The 20,000-nt window shown below is 46.7% G+C and overlaps 1 protein-coding gene and 1 long non-coding RNA gene across 2 annotated transcripts in view; both read right to left on the reverse strand.

Moving 5' to 3' along the window:
• Positions 1-3,763: 3,763 nt before the first annotated feature.
• Positions 3,764-13,268, reverse strand: LOC311116006. The gene is made up of 2 exons (XR_014611339.1): positions 13,102-13,268; positions 3,764-4,933 (listed from the first exon to the last, which is right to left on the reverse strand). It is a non-coding gene; the product is annotated as an uncharacterized lncRNA (long non-coding RNA).
• Positions 13,269-13,561: 293 nt separating this feature from the next.
• llgl1 (LLGL scribble cell polarity complex component 1) overlaps positions 13,562-20,000 on the reverse strand; it is a gene marked incomplete at its 5' end in the record, with an annotated part of 70,435 nt that continues 63,996 nt past the window's right edge. Inside the window, 4 exons of the mRNA XM_084191137.1 lie at positions 13,562-13,830; positions 15,241-15,323; positions 17,826-17,961; positions 18,071-18,126. Coding sequence (XP_084047263.1) covers positions 15,245-15,323; positions 17,826-17,961; positions 18,071-18,126 — 271 coding nt within the window. The remainder of the gene's footprint in view (positions 13,831-15,240; positions 15,324-17,825; positions 17,962-18,070; positions 18,127-20,000) is intronic.

The raw sequence follows: 20,000 nt of genomic DNA on the forward strand, positions 1-20,000 counted from the left end.
TTCCCCCCCCCCCCCCCCCCCCCATCCTACCCTAACCCCCAACACTATTCCCCCATTATAACCACTATTCCCCCATTATAAACACTATTCCCCATTATAACACTAAACACTATCATAACACATTAAACACTATTCCCCCATTATAAACACTATTCCCCCATTATAAACACTATTCCCCCCATTATAAACACTATTCCCCCCATTATAAACACTATTCCCCCATTATAAACACTAAACACTATTCCCCCATATAAAACACTATTCCCCCATTATAAACACTATTCCCCCCATTATAAACACTATTCCCCCATTATAAACACTATTCCCCCATTATAAACACTATTCCCCCCATTATAAACACTATTCCCCCATTATAAACACTATTCCCCCATTATAAACACTATTCCCCCATTATAAACACTAAACACTATTCCCCCATTATAAACACTATTCCCCCCATTATAAACACTATTCCCCCATTATAAACACTATTCCCCCATTATAAACATTATAAACACTATTCCCCCATTATAAACACTATTCCCCCATTATAAACACTATTACATCCCCCATTATAAACACTATTCCCCCATTATAAACACTAAACACTATTCCCCCCCATTATAAACACTATTCCCCATTATAAACACTATTCCCCCCATTATAAACACTAAACACTATTCCCCCATTATAAACACTATTCCCCCCATTATAAACACTATTCCCCCATTATAAACACTATTCCCCCATTATAAACACTATTCCCCCATTATAAACACTATTCCCCCATTATAAACACTATTCCCCCCATTATAAACACTATTCCCCCATTATAAACACTATTCCCCCATTATAAACACTATTCCCCCATTATAAACACTATTCCCCCATTATAAACACTAAACACTATTCCCCCATTATAACACTATTCCCCCATTATAAACACTATTCCCCCCATTATAAACACTATTCCCCCATTATAAACACTATTCCCCCCATTATAATTCTATAAACACTATTCCCCCCCATTATAATGCACTAATCTTCCAACATTGCCATGGGTTGAAGAACTGAATGTGGCAGTTTTCAGAATGAATCAAACCACCGTTTCCATTATTTCAGGCATAAAGGCTGTTTTTTTATTCATAAATTTATTCAGAGCACACGAGGTAGCCACACCTGCAGAGTTACGTGACTAAATAAGGCAAGTCTGAATACTGAGTGAGTAGAAAATGCATACAGTGACTTCGGAAAGTATTCAGACCCCTAGACTTTTTCCCACATTTTGTTACATTATTAATCCATTTTAGAATAAGGCTGATATGTTTTTTTAAATCAGCAATCTACACACAATACCCCATAATGACAAAGCGAAAACAGGTTTTTAGAAATTTTAGCAAAGATTTTATTTACATAAGTATAAGGCTTGAAATTGAGCTCAGGTGCATCCTGTTTCCATTGATCATCCTTGAGATGTTTCTACAACTTGACTGAAAATAGCTGTGCAGTGACGCTCCCCATCCAACCTGACAGAGCTTGAGAGGATCTGCAGAGAAGAATGGGAGAAACTCCCCAAATACAGATGTGCCAAGCTTGTTGCATCATACCCAAGAAGACTCAAGGCTGTAATCGCTGCCAAAGGTGCTTCAACAAAGTACTGGGCGGCAGGTAGCTTAGTGGTTAAGAGCGTTGTGCCAGTAACCGAAAGGTCGCTGGTTCTAATCCCCGAGCCGACTAGGTGAAAAATCTGTCGATGTGCCCTTGAGCAAGGCACTTAACCCTAATTGCTCCTGTAAGTCGCTCTGGATAAGAGCGTCTGCTAAATGACCAATTATTATTATTATTATTTACTGAGTAAAGGGTCTGAATACTTATGTAAACGTAATATTTCATTTTTATATTTTTAATAAATTAGCAAAAATGTCTAAAAACCTGTTTTTGCTCAGTCATTATTGGGTATTGTGTGTAGATTGATGAGGGGAAAATCTATTTAATCAATTTTAGAATAAGGCTGTAACGTAACAAAATGTGGAAAAAGTCAAGGGGTCTGAATACTTTCCGAATAAATTCCTAAGACAGAATTGGGCCCTTTGTATTTTTAAACAGCCACTACAAATTGACACCAGACACCAGACAGTCAGACACCAGACCATACCAGACACCAGACAGTCAGACACCAGACCAGACAGTCAGACACCAGACAGTCAGACACCAGACCAGACACCAGACAGACTGTCAGACACCAGACCAGACAGTCAGACACCAGACCAGACAGTCAGACACCAGACAGTCAGACACCAGACAGTCAGACACCAGACCAGACACCAGACAGACTGTCAGACACCAGACCAACATCAAACCAGACAGTCAGACACCAGACCAGACAGTCAGACACCAGACCAGACAGTCAGACACCAGACAGTCAGACACCAGACCAGACAGTCAGACACCAGACAGTCAGACACCAGACCAGACAGTCAGACACCAGACCAGACAGTCAGACACCAGACCAGAAGTCGACACCAGTCAAGTCAGACACCAGACAGTCAGACACAGCAGAACAGACCAGACCAACAGTCAGACACCAGACAGTCAGACACCAGACCAGACAGTCAGACACCAGACAGTCAGACACCAGACCAGACAGACAGACACCAGACAGTCAGACACCAGACAGACAGTCAGACAAGACCAGACAGTCAGACACCAGACCAGACAGTCAGACACCAGACCAGACAGTCAGACACCAGACCAGACAGTCAGACACCAGACCAGACAGTCAGACACCAGACAGTCAGACACCAGACAGTCAGACACCAGACCAGACAGTCAGACACCAGACAGTCAGACACCAGACCAGACAGTCAGACACCAGACAGTCAGACACCAGACCAGACAGTCAGACACCAGACCAGACAGTCAGACACCAGACAGTCCAGGGACCACACCAGACCAGACATGACATCAGACACCAGACCAGACAGTCAGACACCAGACCAGACAGTCAGACACCAGACAGTCAGACACCAGACCAGACAGTCAGACACCAGACAGTCAGACACCAGACAGTCAGACACCAGACCAGACAGTCAGACACCAGACCAGACAGTCAGACACCAGACCAGACAGACAGTCAGACACCAGACCAGACAGTCAGACACCAGACAGTCAGACACCAGACAGTCAGACACCAGACAGTCAGACACCAGACCAGACAGACAGTCAGACACCAGACCAGACAGTCAGACACCAGACAGTCAGACACCAGACAGTCAGACACCAGACAGTCAGACACCAGACAGTCAGACACCAGACAGTCAGACACCAGACCAGACACCAGACACCAGACAGACCGTCAGACACCAGACACCAGACACCAGACACCAGACAGTCAGACACCAGACCAGACAGTCAGACACCAGACCAGACAGTCAGACACCAGACCAGACAGTCAGACACCAGACAGTCAGACACCAGACCAGACAGTCAGACACCAGACAGTCAGACACCAGACACCAGACAGTCAGACACCAGACCAGACAGTCAGACACCAGACCAGACAGTCAGACACCAGACCAGACAGACAGTCAGACACCAGACAGTCACCAGACAGTCAGACACCAGACCAGACAGTCAGACACCAGACCAGACAGACAGTCAGACACCAGACAGTCAGACACCAGACAGTCAGACACCAGACAGTCAGACACCAGACAGTCAGACACCAGACACCAGACAGACCGTCAGACACCAGACCAGAGAGCTGTTTAGGAGTAAATACTTTATTAACATTCTCCTTCAGTACCACTAGATGATCAGAACTCTACAGGAAATAAAGACTCTGTTCCTGGTTCCCATGGCTACGAGTGGTCCGTTAGTGAGACGGACGAAGACAGGCCCTCCTCTCTGCTCTGCTCCAGTCCTCTAATGAGGTCCCTTTAACACGGAAGTCCCCCGACCCAACCACAGAATACTGCTTAGCGTTAACTATGGTGACAGGTTCTACGTTCTCTGATCGTTGGTAGAACCTGTCTCGTCTCCTCGGGGGGGGTCCCAACCTAAATATATTTTACACTGTAAAAGTTAAAAAAAGGGTTAAAACAAATCTTGACTGGTGATACGTCCTCCTCTGTTACCCAGAACACACTGCTTCACCCAGACGGCGTCCCAACAGTCTAAAGCAGCTCTCGTCGTCGTCTCCTTCTGCACTGATCTGAAAGACCTGGTCACCTGAAAGCTAATTCCCTCATCATATATTCTTCATACTGTTTTCACTTGTCCTGTGTTTTTCTGTGCAGATGAAGGAGAGGTGAGGAGGCGAGAGGAAGCATCTTCAGACTATTGAGATTCAGCCAGCCTGACCTCCCCCCCCCCCCATTATTAAAACAGTTCAGTTAGCGCTCTTGACAGATAGCATTTAACTAACCGTTAGCTCTCTAGACTGTTAGCTAACCGTTAGCTTAGCGCTCTTGACAGATAGCATTTAACTAACCGTTAGCTCTCTAGACTGTTAGCTAACCGTTAGCTCTCTAGACTGTTAGCTAACCGTTAGCTTAGCGCTCTTGACAGATAGCATTTAACTAACCGTTAGCTCTCTAGACTGTTAGCTAACCGTTAGCTCTCTAGACTGTTAGCTAACCGTTAGCTCTCTAGACTGTTAGCTAACCGTTAGCTCTCTAGACTGTTAGCTAACCGTTAGCTTAGCGCTCCAGACTACCTACAATATAAAATAGCTTTTATCAGAGGTATAAAAAAAAAAACATACTGTATCTATAGCAACAACATCAATAGAAAAACCTTCATGGTTAGTTCCTTCATGTTAAAAACATGTAATACTGTAGAAAGGTAATACGGTGTACTACGGCTCCGGTACTCTGGGAGTACTGTATACTTCACTGTGTTAGGCATCTCTCTACTCAACATTAAGTTATACCTTCATCTCTCTCCCTCCATGTTCACGAGGGGATGAGAAATGGAGGGAGGGAGGGATGGAGGAGGAAGGGATGGAGGGATGGAGGAGGAAGGGATGGAGGGAGGGAGGAGGAGGGATGGGGGGAGGAGGAGGGAGGGATGGAGGGATGAAGGAGGGAGGGATGGAGGGAAGGAGGGAGGGATGGAGGAAGGGAGGAAGGGAGGGAGGAAGGGAGGAAGGGAGGGAGGGAGGGAGGGAGGGATGGAGGGAGGGATGGAGGGAGGGAGGGAGGGAGGGAGGGAGGGAGGGATGTAGGGAGGAAGGGAGGGATGTAGGGAGGGAGGGAGGGAGGGGACAATACAGAACACTGAACCACATTCCAGTCCATCCAAACGTGCTGACCGGGTGTGTGTGTGTTAGTGGTTAGATAACAGTCCATCATGATGTCCTTGAGTCCTTTCCTCACATGGTCAGTCCAAAAAGCCCAGTACTGGCAGGCCGTGATGGGGGGGGGAGGAGAGGAGAGGTGGAGGGGAGGAGTAATGGTGGTAGGTAGCGGTCACATGATGTCTGTCTGTAGTCCAGAAAAGTCCAGATCCTCCCACAACACAGCAGACCTGGTGGACAGACAGACAGACAGACAGACCCCTATATTACATCTATAGTAGGTCTAGAACAGATCATCAGATCACTAGAGTTGATCAGAGGAAAGGATTCCCTCATCAACATACTGGGATGGAAATGGAGTGGTCATATGATGTGTCCACCAGGGGGAAGCAGACTAGATATTTACAGGATTTACTATGACCAACCCCAGAGAGAAGAGAGAGGGAGGGAGAAAGGGTGGGGGGAGGGAGAGAGAGAGGGTGGGGGGAGGGAGAGAGAGAGGGTGGGGGAGGGAGAGAGAGAGGGTGGGGGGAGGGAGAGAGAGAGAGAGGGAGGGAGAGAGAGAGAGAGAGAGGGTGGGGGGAGGGAGAGAGAGAGAGGGTGGGGGGAGGGAGAGAGAGAGAGGGTGGGGGAGGGAGAGAGAGGGTGGGGAGGGAGAGAGAGGGTGGGGGGAGAGAGAGAGGGTGGGGGGAGAGAGAGAGGGTGGGTGGGAGGAGAGGGAAAGAGAGAGAGGGAGGGAGAGAGAGAGAGAGAGGGTGGGGGGAGGGAGAGAGAGAGAGGGTGGGGGAGGGAGAGAGAGGGTGGGGGGAGGGAGAGAAAGAGAGAGAGGGAGGGAGGGAGAGAGAGAGGGTGGGTGGGGGGAGGGAGAGAGAGAGGGTGGGGGGAGGGAGAGAGAGAGAGAGGGAGGGAGAGAGAGAGAGAGAGAGGGTGGGGGGAGGGAGAGAGAGAGAGGGTGGGGGGAGGGAGAGAGAGAGAGGGTGGGGGAGGGAGAGAGAGGGTGGGGGAGGGAGAGAGAGGGTGGGGGAGAGAGAGAGGGTGGGGGAGAGAGAGAGGGTGGGTGGGAGGAGAGGGAAAGAGAGAGAGGGAGGGAGAGAGAGAGAGAGAGGGTGGGGGGAGGGAGAGAGAGAGAGGGTGGGGGAGGGAGAGAGAGGGTGGGGGGAGGGAGAGAAAGAGAGAGAGGGAGGGAGGGAGAGAGAGAGGGTGGGTGGGGGAGGGAGAGAGAGAGGGTGGGGGGAGGGAGAGAGAGGGTGGGGGGAGGGAGAGAGAGCGAGAGAGGGAGAGAGAGAGAGAGAGACAGAGAGAGAGAGAGAGAGAGGGAGGGGGGAGGGAGAGAGAGAGGGAGGGGGGGAGGGAGAGAGAGAGACAGAGAGAGACAGAGAGAGACAGAGAGAGGGTGGGGAGATGTTATTGAGCAGGGGGTGGAGTGTTATTGGAATGTAGACTGAACTCTGAAGTTTACACCCCTGATCTCACTCCATTAGAAACTGTGTTGTGGTGTGTGTGTGTGTGTGTGTGTGTGTGTGTGTGTGTGTGTGTGTGTGTGTGTGTGTGTGTGTGTATAGTGGTGTGTGTGTGTGTGTATAGTGGTGTGTGTGTGTGTGTGTGTGTGTGTGTGTGTGTGTGTATAGTGTGTACTAGTTACCTGTTCAGTTGATGAGGATTCCTAGAGAGCATCCGTCCTCCTCTGAGACGTTCCTCAAGTTATTCTCTACCTCGTCCACGGTACTGCTCTCACACACACACACACACACACACACACACAGACACACACACACACACACACACAGACACACACAGACACACACAGACACACACACACAGACACACACACAGACACACACACAGTACACACACAGACAGACACACACACACACACGCACACACGTAAATCACATGTCAATGTGTCCCTGCCCATTGGTCCATACTTGGCGAATATTAGAAAAAGTTGACGTTTTAGTTTACCCATCAGGCAATTAAAATCGTTGACGTAGTCGCATGTGATCAAAGGCTACATGTTAGCTGTTCCCATTACATAACCTGCCACATTTAGCCCTATGCTAACTTCACCAGGTGGCCGTGTTTATTTCCTGTAACAACTTCCGCATCAACCTATCAAAGGCCCTAATCTTGTTCTCTACCAACCAATGGCATTTCTTTTAAAAAAAAGGTCAACTGGCCACCAGAGAGATATTTGAAACCTCCATATTTCATGTTAACTTGTTCTCCTTCACTTGGTCTGTCTCTAGTGTGGTGCCGATATATCAGGATCATATAACAGGATCATATCATATAACAGGATCATATCATATATCAGGATCATATCATATATCAGGATCATATCATATAACAGGATCATATAACAGGATCATATAATATAACAGGATCATATAAACTGTCTCTAGTGTGGTGCCGATATAACAGGATCATATAACAGGATCATATCATATAACAGGATCATATAACAGGATCATATAATATAACAGGATCATATAAACTGTCTCTAGTGTGGTGCCGATATAACAGGATCATATAACAGGATCATATAACAGGATCATATAACATAACAGGATCATATAACATAACAGGATCATATAATATAACAGGATCATATAATATAACAGGATCATATAACATAACAGGATCATATTTACTGTCTCTAGTGTAGTGCCGATATAACAGGATCATCACGTACTTGACTAAAGGATACTTACTGACGTTACGTTTCCACAAAATTCAAAAGGCTTGTTTTCCACATATATGACATGTTTGTTTAATCCGTATCACATCCATTTGGCTGCACTTCTCTTCTCAACACACTAAACACAATAAACGTCATTCTACATTTGAAAGGGAAAAACGATATCTCAGCTGGGACCTGCAACGATCACCAGGAGCCAGACTCCCCGCACTGGGAGATAGTCTTCCTGTTGACTCCCTACACTGGGAGATATTCTTCCTGTTGACTCCCTACACTGGGAGATATTCTTCCTGTTGACTCCCCACACTGGGAGATAGTCTTCCTGTTGACTCCCCGCACTGGGAGATAGTCTTCCTGTTGACTACCTACACTGGGAGATAGTCTTCCTGTTGACTCCCTACACTGGGAGATAGTCTTCCTGTTGACTCCCTACACTGGGAGATAGTCTTCCTGTTGACTCCCTGCACTGGGAGATAGTCTTCCTGTTGACTCCCCACACTGGGAGATAGTCTTCCTGTTGACTCCCCGCACTGGGAGATAAGTCTTCCTGTTGACTCCCTACACTGGGAGATAGTCTTCCTGTTGACTCCCCACACTGGGAGATAGTCTATAAACACTATTCCCCCATTATAAACACTATTCCCCCCATTATAAACACTATTCCCCCCATTATAAACACTATTCCCCCATTATAAACACTATTCCCCCATTATAAACACTATTCCCCCATTATAAACACTAAACACTATTCCCCCATTATAAACACTATTCCCCCCATTATAAACACTATTCCCCCATTATAAACACTATTCCCCCATTATAAACATTATAAACACTATTCCCCCATTATAAACACTATTCCCCCATTATAAACACTATTCCCCCATTATAAACACTATTCCCCCATTATAAACACTATTCCCCCATTATAAACACTAAACACTATTCCCCCCATTATAAACACTATTCCCCCATTATAAACACTATTCCCCCCATTATAAACACTAAACACTATTCCCCCATTATAAACACTATTCCCCCCATTATAAACACTATTCCCCCATTATAAACACTATTCCCCCATTATAAACACTATTCCCCCATTATAAACACTATTCCCCCATTATAAACACTATTCCCCCCATTATAAACACTATTCCCCCATTATAAACACTATTCCCCCATTATAAACACTATTCCCCCATTATAAACACTATTCCCCCATTATAAACACTAAACACTATTCCCCCATTATAAACACTATTCCCCCATTATAAACACTATTCCCCCCATTATAAACACTATTCCCCCATTATAAACACTATTCCCCCCATTATAATTCTATAAACACTATTCCCCCCCATTATAATGCACTAATCTTCCAACATTGCCATGGGTTGAAGAACTGAATGTGGCAGTTTTCAGAATGAATCAAACCACCGTTTCCATTATTTCAGGCATAAAGGCTGTTTTTTTATTCATAAATTTATTCAGAGCACACGAGGTAGCCACACCTGCAGAGTTACGTGACTAAATAAGGCAAGTCTGAATACTGAGTGAGTAGAAAATGCATACAGTGACTTCGGAAAGTATTCAGACCCCTAGACTTTTTCCCACATTTTGTTACATTATTAATCCATTTTAGAATAAGGCTGATATGTTTTTTTAAATCAGCAATCTACACACAATACCCCATAATGACAAAGCGAAAACAGGTTTTTAGAAATTTTAGCAAAGATTTTATTTACATAAGTATAAGGCTTGAAATTGAGCTCAGGTGCATCCTGTTTCCATTGATCATCCTTGAGATGTTTCTACAACTTGACTGAAAATAGCTGTGCAGTGACGCTCCCCATCCAACCTGACAGAGCTTGAGAGGATCTGCAGAGAAGAATGGGAGAAACTCCCCAAATACAGATGTGCCAAGCTTGTTGCATCATACCCAAGAAGACTCAAGGCTGTAATCGCTGCCAAAGGTGCTTCAACAAAGTACTGGGCGGCAGGTAGCTTAGTGGTTAAGAGCGTTGTGCCAGTAACCGAAAGGTCGCTGGTTCTAATCCCCGAGCCGACTAGGTGAAAAATCTGTCGATGTGCCCTTGAGCAAGGCACTTAACCCTAATTGCTCCTGTAAGTCGCTCTGGATAAGAGCGTCTGCTAAATGACCAATTATTATTATTATTATTTACTGAGTAAAGGGTCTGAATACTTATGTAAACGTAATATTTCATTTTTATATTTTTAATAAATTAGCAAAAATGTCTAAAAACCTGTTTTTGCTCAGTCATTATTGGGTATTGTGTGTAGATTGATGAGGGGAAAATCTATTTAATCAATTTTAGAATAAGGCTGTAACGTAACAAAATGTGGAAAAAGTCAAGGGGTCTGAATACTTTCCGAATAAATTCCTAAGACAGAATTGGGCCCTTTGTATTTTTAAACAGCCACTACAAATTGACACCAGACACCAGACAGTCAGACACCAGACCATACCAGACACCAGACAGTCAGACACCAGACCAGACAGTCAGACACCAGACAGTCAGACACCAGACCAGACACCAGACAGACTGTCAGACACCAGACCAGACAGTCAGACACCAGACCAGACAGTCAGACACCAGACAGTCAGACACCAGACAGTCAGACACCAGACCAGACACCAGACAGACTGTCAGACACCAGACCAGACAGTCAGACACCAGACCAGACAGTCAGACACCAGACCAGACAGTCAGACACCAGACAGTCAGACACCAGACCAGACAGTCAGACACCAGACAGTCAGACACCAGACCAGACAGTCAGACACCAGACCAGACAGTCAGACACCAGACCAGACAGTCAGACACCAGTCAGTCAGACACCAGACAGTCAGACACCAGACCAGACAGTCAGACACCAGACAGTCAGACACCAGACCAGACAGTCAGACACCAGACAGTCAGACACCAGACAGACAGACAGACACCAGACCAGACAGTCAGACACCAGACCAGACAGTCAGACACCAGACAGTCAGACACCAGACCAGACAGTCAGACACCAGACCAGACAGTCAGACACCAGACCAGACAGTCAGACACCAGACCAGACAGTCAGACACCAGACAGTCAGACACCAGACAGTCAGACACCAGACCAGACAGTCAGACACCAGACAGTCAGACACCAGACCAGACAGTCAGACACCAGACAGTCAGACACCAGACCAGACAGTCAGACACCAGACCAGACAGTCAGACACCAGACAGTCAGACACCAGACCAGACAGTCAGACACCAGACCAGACAGTCAGACACCAGACCAGACAGTCAGACACCAGACAGTCAGACACCAGACCAGACAGTCAGACACCAGACAGTCAGACACCAGACAGTCAGACACCAGACCAGACAGTCAGACACCAGACCAGACAGTCAGACACCAGACCAGACAGACAGTCAGACACCAGACCAGACAGTCAGACACCAGACAGTCAGACACCAGACAGTCAGACACCAGACAGTCAGACACCAGACCAGACAGACAGTCAGACACCAGACCAGACAGTCAGACACCAGACAGTCAGACACCAGACAGTCAGACACCAGACAGTCAGACACCAGACAGTCAGACACCAGACAGTCAGACACCAGACCAGACACCAGACACCAGACAGACCGTCAGACACCAGACACCAGACACCAGACACCAGACAGTCAGACACCAGACCAGACAGTCAGACACCAGACCAGACAGTCAGACACCAGACCAGACAGTCAGACACCAGACAGTCAGACACCAGACCAGACAGTCAGACACCAGACAGTCAGACACCAGACACCAGACAGTCAGACACCAGACCAGACAGTCAGACACCAGACCAGACAGTCAGACACCAGACCAGACAGACAGTCAGACACCAGACAGTCACCAGACAGTCAGACACCAGACCAGACAGTCAGACACCAGACCAGACAGACAGTCAGACACCAGACAGTCAGACACCAGACAGTCAGACACCAGACAGTCAGACACCAGACAGTCAGACACCAGACACCAGACAGACCGTCAGACACCAGACCAGAGAGCTGTTTAGGAGTAAATACTTTATTAACATTCTCCTTCAGTACCACTAGATGATCAGAACTCTACAGGAAATAAAGACTCTGTTCCTGGTTCCCATGGCTACGAGTGGTCCGTTAGTGAGACGGACGAAGACAGGCCCTCCTCTCTGCTCTGCTCCAGTCCTCTAATGAGGTCCCTTTAACACGGAAGTCCCCCGACCCAACCACAGAATACTGCTTAGCGTTAACTATGGTGACAGGTTCTACGTTCTCTGATCGTTGGTAGAACCTGTCTCGTCTCCTCGGGGGGGGTCCCAACCTAAATATATTTTACACTGTAAAAGTTAAAAAAAGGGTTAAAACAAATCTTGACTGGTGATACGTCCTCCTCTGTTACCCAGAACACACTGCTTCACCCAGACGGCGTCCCAACAGTCTAAAGCAGCTCTCGTCGTCGTCTCCTTCTGCACTGATCTGAAAGACCTGGTCACCTGAAAGCTAATTCCCTCATCATATATTCTTCATACTGTTTTCACTTGTCCTGTGTTTTTCTGTGCAGATGAAGGAGAGGTGAGGAGGCGAGAGGAAGCATCTTCAGACTATTGAGATTCAGCCAGCCTGACCTCCCCCCCCCCCCCATTATTAAAACAGTTCAGTTAGCGCTCTTGACAGATAGCATTTAACTAACCGTTAGCTCTCTAGACTGTTAGCTAACCGTTAGCTTAGCGCTCTTGACAGATAGCATTTAACTAACCGTTAGCTCTCTAGACTGTTAGCTAACCGTTAGCTCTCTAGACTGTTAGCTAACCGTTAGCTTAGCGCTCTTGACAGATAGCATTTAACTAACCGTTAGCTCTCTAGACTGTTAGCTAACCGTTAGCTCTCTAGACTGTTAGCTAACCGTTAGCTCTCTAGACTGTTAGCTAACCGTTAGCTCTCTAGACTGTTAGCTAACCGTTAGCTTAGCGCTCCAGACTACCTACAATATAAAATAGCTTTTATCAGAGGTATAAAAAAAAAAACATACTGTATCTATAGCAACAACATCAATAGAAAAACCTTCATGGTTAGTTCCTTCATGTTAAAAACATGTAATACTGTAGAAAGGTAATACGGTGTACTACGGCTCCGGTACTCTGGGAGTACTGTATACTTCACTGTGTTAGGCATCTCTCTACTCAACATTAAGTTATACCTTCATCTCTCTCCCTCCATGTTCACGAGGGGATGAGAAATGGAGGGAGGGAGGGATGGAGGAGGAAGGGATGGAGGGATGGAGGAGGAAGGGATGGAGGGAGGGAGGAGGAGGGATGGGGGGAGGAGGAGGGAGGGATGGAGGGATGAAGGAGGGAGGGATGGAGGGAAGGAGGGAGGGATGGAGGAAGGGAGGAAGGGAGGGAGGAAGGGAGGAAGGGAGGGAGGGAGGGAGGGAGGGATGGAGGGAGGGATGGAGGGAGGGAGGGAGGGAGGGAGGGAGGGATGTAGGGAGGAAGGGAGGGATGTAGGGAGGGAGGGAGGGAGGGGACAATACAGAACACTGAACCACATTCCAGGTCCATCCAAACGTGCTGACCGGGTGTTGTGTGTGTTAGTGGTTAGATAACAGTCCATCATGATGTCCTTGAGTCCTTTCCTCACATGGTCAGTCCAAAAAGCCCAGTACTGGCAGGCCGTGATGGGGGGGGAGGAGAGGAGAGGTGGAGGGGAGGAGTAATGGTGGTAGGTAGCGGTCACATGATGTCTGTCTGTAGTCCAGAAAAGTCCAGATCCTCCCACAACACAGCAGACCTGGTGGACAGACAGACAGACAGACAGACCCCTATATTACATCTATAGTAGGTCTAGAACAGATCATCAGATCACTAGAGTTGATCAGAGGAAAGGATTCCCTCATCAACATACTGGGATGGAAATGGAGTGGTCATATGATGTGTCCACCAGGGGGAAGCAGACTAGATATTTACAGGATTTACTATGACCAACCCCAGAGAGAAGAGAGAGGGAGGGAGAAAGGGTGGGGGGAGGGAGAGAGAGAGGGTGGGGGGAGGGAGAGAGAGAGGGTGGGGGAGGGAGAGAGAGAGGGTGGGGGGAGGGAGAGAGAGAGAGAGGGAGGGAGAGAGAGAGAGAGAGAGGGTGGGGGGAGGGAGAGAGAGAGAGGGTGGGGGGAGGGAGAGAGAGAGAGGGTGGGGGAGGAGAGAGAGGGTGGGGGAGGGAGAGAGAGGGTGGGGGGAGAGAGAGAGGGTGGGGGGAGAGAGAGAGGGTGGGTGGGAGGAGAGGGAAAGAGAGAGAGGGAGGGAGAGAGAGAGAGAGAGGGTGGGGGGAGGGAGAGAGAGAGAGGGTGGGGGAGGGAGAGAGAGGGTGGGGGGAGGGAGAGAAAGAGAGAGAGGGAGGGAGGGAGAGAGAGAGGGTGGGTGGGGGGAGGGAGAGAGAGAGGGTGGGGGGAGGGAGAGAGAGAGAGAGGGAGGGAGAGAGAGAGAGAGAGAGGGTGGGGGGAGGGAGAGAGAGAGAGGGTGGGGGGAGGGAGAGAGAGAGAGGGTGGGGGAGGAGAGAGAGGGTGGGGGAGGGAGAGAGAGGGTGGGGGGAGAGAGAGAGGGTGGGGGGAGAGAGAGAGGGTGGGTGGGAGGAGAGGGAAAGAGAGAGAGGGAGGAGAGAGAGAGAGAGAGGGTGGGGGGAGGGAGAGAGAGAGAGGGTGGGGGAGGGAGAGAGAGGGTGGGGGGAGGGAGAGAAAGAGAGAGAGGGAGGGAGGGAGAGAGAGAGGGTGGGTGGGGGGAGGGAGAGAGAGAGGGTGGGGGGAGGGAGAGAGAGGGTGGGGGGAGGGAGAGAGAGAGCGAGAGAGGGAGAGAGAGAGAGAGAGACAGAGAGAGAGAGAGAGAGAGGGAGGGGGGAGGGAGAGAGAGAGGGAGGGGGGAGGGAGAGAGAGAGACAGAGAGAGACAGAGAGAGACAGAGAGAGGGTGGGGAGATGTTATTGAGCAGGGGGTGGAGTGTTATTGGAATGTAGACTGAACTCTGAAGTTTACACCCCTGATCTCACTCCATTAGAAACTGTGTTGTGGTGTGTGTGTGTGTGTGTGTGTGTGTGTGTGTGTGTGTGTGTGTGTGTGTGTGTGTGTGTGTATAGTGGTGTGTGTGTGTGTATAGTGGTGTGTGTGTGTGTGTGTGTGTGTGTGTGTGTGTGTGTATAGTGTGTACTAGTTACCTGTTCAGTTGATGAGGATTCCTAGAGAGCATCCGTCCTCCTCTGAGACGTTCCTCAAGTTATTCTCTACCTCGTCCACGGTACTGCTCTCACACACACACACACACACACACACACACACAGACACACACACACACACACACACAGACACACACAGACACACACAGACACACACACACAGACACACACACAGACACACACACAGTACACACACAGACAGACACACACACACACACGCACACACGTAAATCACATGTCAATGTGTCCCTGCCCATTGGTCCATACTTGGCGAATATTAGAAAAAGTTGACGTTTTAGTTTACCCATCAGGCAATTAAAATCGTTGACGTAGTCGCATGTGATCAAAGGCTACATGTTAGCTGTTCCCATTACATAACCTGCCACATTTAGCCCTATGCTAACTTCACCAGGTGGCCGTGTTTATTTCCTGTAACAACTTCCGCATCAACCTATCAAAGGCCCTAATCTTGTTCTCTACCAACCAATGGCATTTCTTTTAAAAAAAAGGTCAACTGGCCACCAGAGAGATATTTGAAACCTCCATATTTCATGTTAACTTGTTCTCCTTCACTTGGTCTGTCTCTAGTGTGGTGCCGATATATCAGGATCATATAACAGGATCATATCATATAACAGGATCATATCATATATCAGGATCATATCATATATCAGGATCATATCATATAACAGGATCATATAACAGGATCATATAATATAACAGGATCATATAAACTGTCTCTAGTGTGGTGCCGATATAACAGGATCATATAACAGGATCATATCATATAACAGGATCATATAACAGGATCATATAATATAACAGGATCATATAAACTGTCTCTAGTGTGGTGCCGATATAACAGGATCATATAACAGGATCATATAACAGGATCATATAACATAACAGGATCATATAACATAACAGGATCATATAATATAACAGGATCATATAATATAACAGGATCATATAACATAACAGGATCATATTTACTGTCTCTAGTGTAGTGCCGATATAACAGGATCATCACGTACTTGACTAAAGGATACTTACTGACGTTACGTTTCCACAAAATTCAAAAGGCTTGTTTTCCACATATATGACATGTTTGTTTAATCCGTATCACATCCATTTGGCTGCACTTCTCTTCTCAACACACTAAACACAATAAACGTCATTCTACATTTGAAAGGGAAAAACGATATCTCAGCTGGGACCTGCAACGATCACCAGGAGCCAGACTCCCCGCACTGGGAGATAGTCTTCCTGTTGACTCCCTACACTGGGAGATATTCTTCCTGTTGACTCCCTACACTGGGAGATATTCTTCCTGTTGACTCCCCACACTGGGAGATAGTCTTCCTGTTGACTCCCCGCACTGGGAGATAGTCTTCCTGTTGACTACCTACACTGGGAGATAGTCTTCCTGTTGACTCCCTACACTGGGAGATAGTCTTCCTGTTGACTCCCTACACTGGGAGATAGTCTTCCTGTTGACTCCCTACACTGGGAGATAGTCTTCCTGTTGACTCCCTGCACTGGGAGATAGTCTTCCTGTTGACTCCCCACACTGGGAGATAGTCTTCCTGTTGACTCCCCGCACTGGGAGATAAGTCTTCCTGTTGACTCCCTACACTGGGAGATAGTCTTCCTGTTGACTCCCCACACTGGGAGATAGTCTTCCTGTTGACTCCCCGCACTGGGAGATAGTCTTCCTGTTGACTCCCTACACTGGGAGATAGTCTTCCTGTTGACTCCCTACACTGGGAGATAGTCTTCCTGTTGACTCCCCACACTGGGAGATAGTCTTCCTGTTGACTCCCTGCACTGGGAGATAGTCTTCCTGTTGACTCCCCACACTGGGAGATAGTCTTCCTGTTGACTCCCTACACTGGGAGATAGTCTTCCTGTTGACTCCCCACACTGGGAGATAGTCTTCCTGTTGACTCCCTACACTGACTGCTGTTAAGGACCCTCATGGAAAAAGTATTCTATCACGTCCATCTATTTCAACTATTTAAATTGTCTGATACAGAATTTGAACCGGATATAATCATGGCCACCTGGTGAGGTTATCATAGTGCTAAATGAGCCAGGTTAAGTAAGGGGAACAGCTAACATGTTAGCCTTTGATCATGCGCAACTACGTCAATGATTTTAATTGGCTGATGCATGTATTAAAACGTGTTCTAATGTTTGCAAGAACCCTCCTCAATGAGTACATCAGTCAATCCCCTCCGAATAAAACATTTAATAAAACAACTAAAGACCTTACCATTGTAATTGCCTTTCTTACTAGCACTGATTCTGCTGAAAGCTGCTTTATTTAAGAATGTTTTTACTTGCAACGACTGTAATATGTGGTTGTCCCACCTAGCTATCTTAATATGAATATACTAACTACTGTAATATGTGGTTGTCCCACCTAGCTATCTTAATATGAATATACTAACTACTGTAATATGTGGTTGTCCCACCTAGCTGTCTTAATATGAATATACTAACTGTATGTCTCTCTGGATAAGAGCGTCTGCTAAATGACCAAAATGTAAATGTAAATATCTTACGTGAGGAAGTCCCTGACGTCCTCTACAGTGAGGTCTCCGGTGGTGTCCAGGCTGAGGTCCGCCATGCTGAGGGGGGAGTCCAGGGGGGAGATGGGAGGCAGGGAGGAGAGGCCACACTGGGGGTCCTCGGTTAACCCTGAGGGTCAAGGGTTAAAGGTCAGACTGAGGCAATGTGAAAGGGGATTGGTTGACAGCCAGCTAGTAACCGTTAGCAGAAAGGGCCAAATGAGAAGCGTTCTACGTACCTTCAGCCTGGTTCCGGTGAGTTCCGTTGGCCCGGAGAGGCGTGGCTGTGTCGTCACTATGGAGACAGAGAACAGCATCAGAGCAGTAGCTCGCTGTGTTGTTGATACTGGGTAACGACCCCCAGTGCACCATGGGAGAGTTTAGCCTGAGAAAGGCCTAATCACCTAATCATTAGCTGTTTCCATTAACTTGCCCAGTGATTATTTGTCATTTGACATTTAGAAAGTTTTGCTTTGAAAACTCAATTGCCTGCGATGGTGCGTTTCCATTTAACAATCTTGTGTTTATAAGAACAGCTGGGTGTAATGAAGCCTGTATGCCCTCCCACCTACAGTTGAAGTCGGAAGTTTACATATACTTTAGCCAAATACATTTAAACTCAGTTTTTCACAATTCCTGACATTTAATCCTAGTAAAAATTCCCTGTCTTAGGTCAGTTAGGATCACCACTTTATTTTAGGAATGTGAAATGTCAGAATAATAGTAGAGAGAATGATTTATTTATTTAATCACATTCCCAGTGGGTCAGAAGTTTACATACACTCAATTAGTATTTGGTAGCATTGCCTTTAAATTGTTTAACTTGGGTCAACATTTTCGGGTAGCTTTCCACAAGCTTCCCACAATAAGTTGGGTGAATTTTGGCCCATTCCTCCTGACAGAGCTGGTGTAACTGAGTCAGGTTTGTAGGCCTCCTTGCTCGCACACGCTTTTTCAGTTCTGCCCACAATTTTTCTATAGGATTGAGGTCAGGGCTTTGTGATGGCCACTCCAATACCTTGACTTTGTTGTCCTTAAGCCATTTTGCCACAACTCTGGAAGTATGCTTGGGGTCATTGTCCATTTGGAAGACCCATTTGCGACCAAGCTTTAACTTCCTGACTGATCTCTTGACATGTTGCTTCAATATATCCACATAATAATTTTCCTTCCTCATGATGCCGTCTATTTTGTGAAGTGCACCAGTCCCTCCTGCAGCAAAACACCCACACAGCACAATGCTGCCACCTCCGTGCTTCACGGTTGGGATGGTGTTCTTCAGCTTGCAAGCCAACCCCCTTTTTCCTCCAAACATAACGATGGTCATTATGGCCAAACAGTTCTATTTTTGTTTCATCAGACCAGAGGACATTTCTCCAAAATGTACGACTTGTGGGTGATCACCACTAGTCTTGAGCCCAACACTGTAGGGGTAAAAACACTGGCTGCAGTCCTGACGGATCATAAAGTCATATGGCCGACTGTGAGAATGCGCAGTAATGATGATACGAAATACTCTGGTGGTTTTTGGAAATTGAATAATTCATTGCTATTGCATGATGATTTAAAAAAAATGTGATTAAGAATCTAATTTCTGTTTAAATTTAAAATCTGCTCAGCCTGTATTACTTACGGGAAACGGCTTAAAGAAGGAGATGTGATGTAGCTGAGGTCTCTAAGAACATTGCTGATATCACAGAGATCGAGCGTCTTGATCATAACGAGATTGATTTACAGAATCAACTAAATACATTTTATGAGGAAAAGGCTAGAGGAGCCTTCATAAGATTCAGAAAACAATGGCTTGAAAAAGGGCAAAAAGAACAGTAGATACTTTTTTAATTTGGAAAAGAGGAGAGGGGAACTCGACACACTTCAGAAATGTAAGATTAATGGGGTAACCTCTGAGGATAGAGAGTTGGTATCAGACTTTACCACTAAAGTTTTATGAGAATCTTTACTCCTTAGATAACAGTTTGAGTGACTCTAAGGATCTCCTTGATTCTATACAGAATGTTAACTCGGTTAGTGAAGAATTCTAAAAATCGGTCTTGTTGTCAAGATTTATCCATTATGGACATCCAATATGGGGTTTCTCAATTAAAAAAATTACAAATCTCCAGGTTGTGATGGATTAACCTCTGAATTTTACAAAACCTTCTCTGAAGA

Source organism: Coregonus lavaretus (genome assembly GCF_964263955.1).
Source record: "Coregonus lavaretus genome assembly, contig: HAP1_SCAFFOLD_2054, whole genome shotgun sequence".
Lineage (NCBI taxonomy): Eukaryota > Metazoa > Chordata > Actinopteri > Salmoniformes > Salmonidae > Coregonus > Coregonus lavaretus.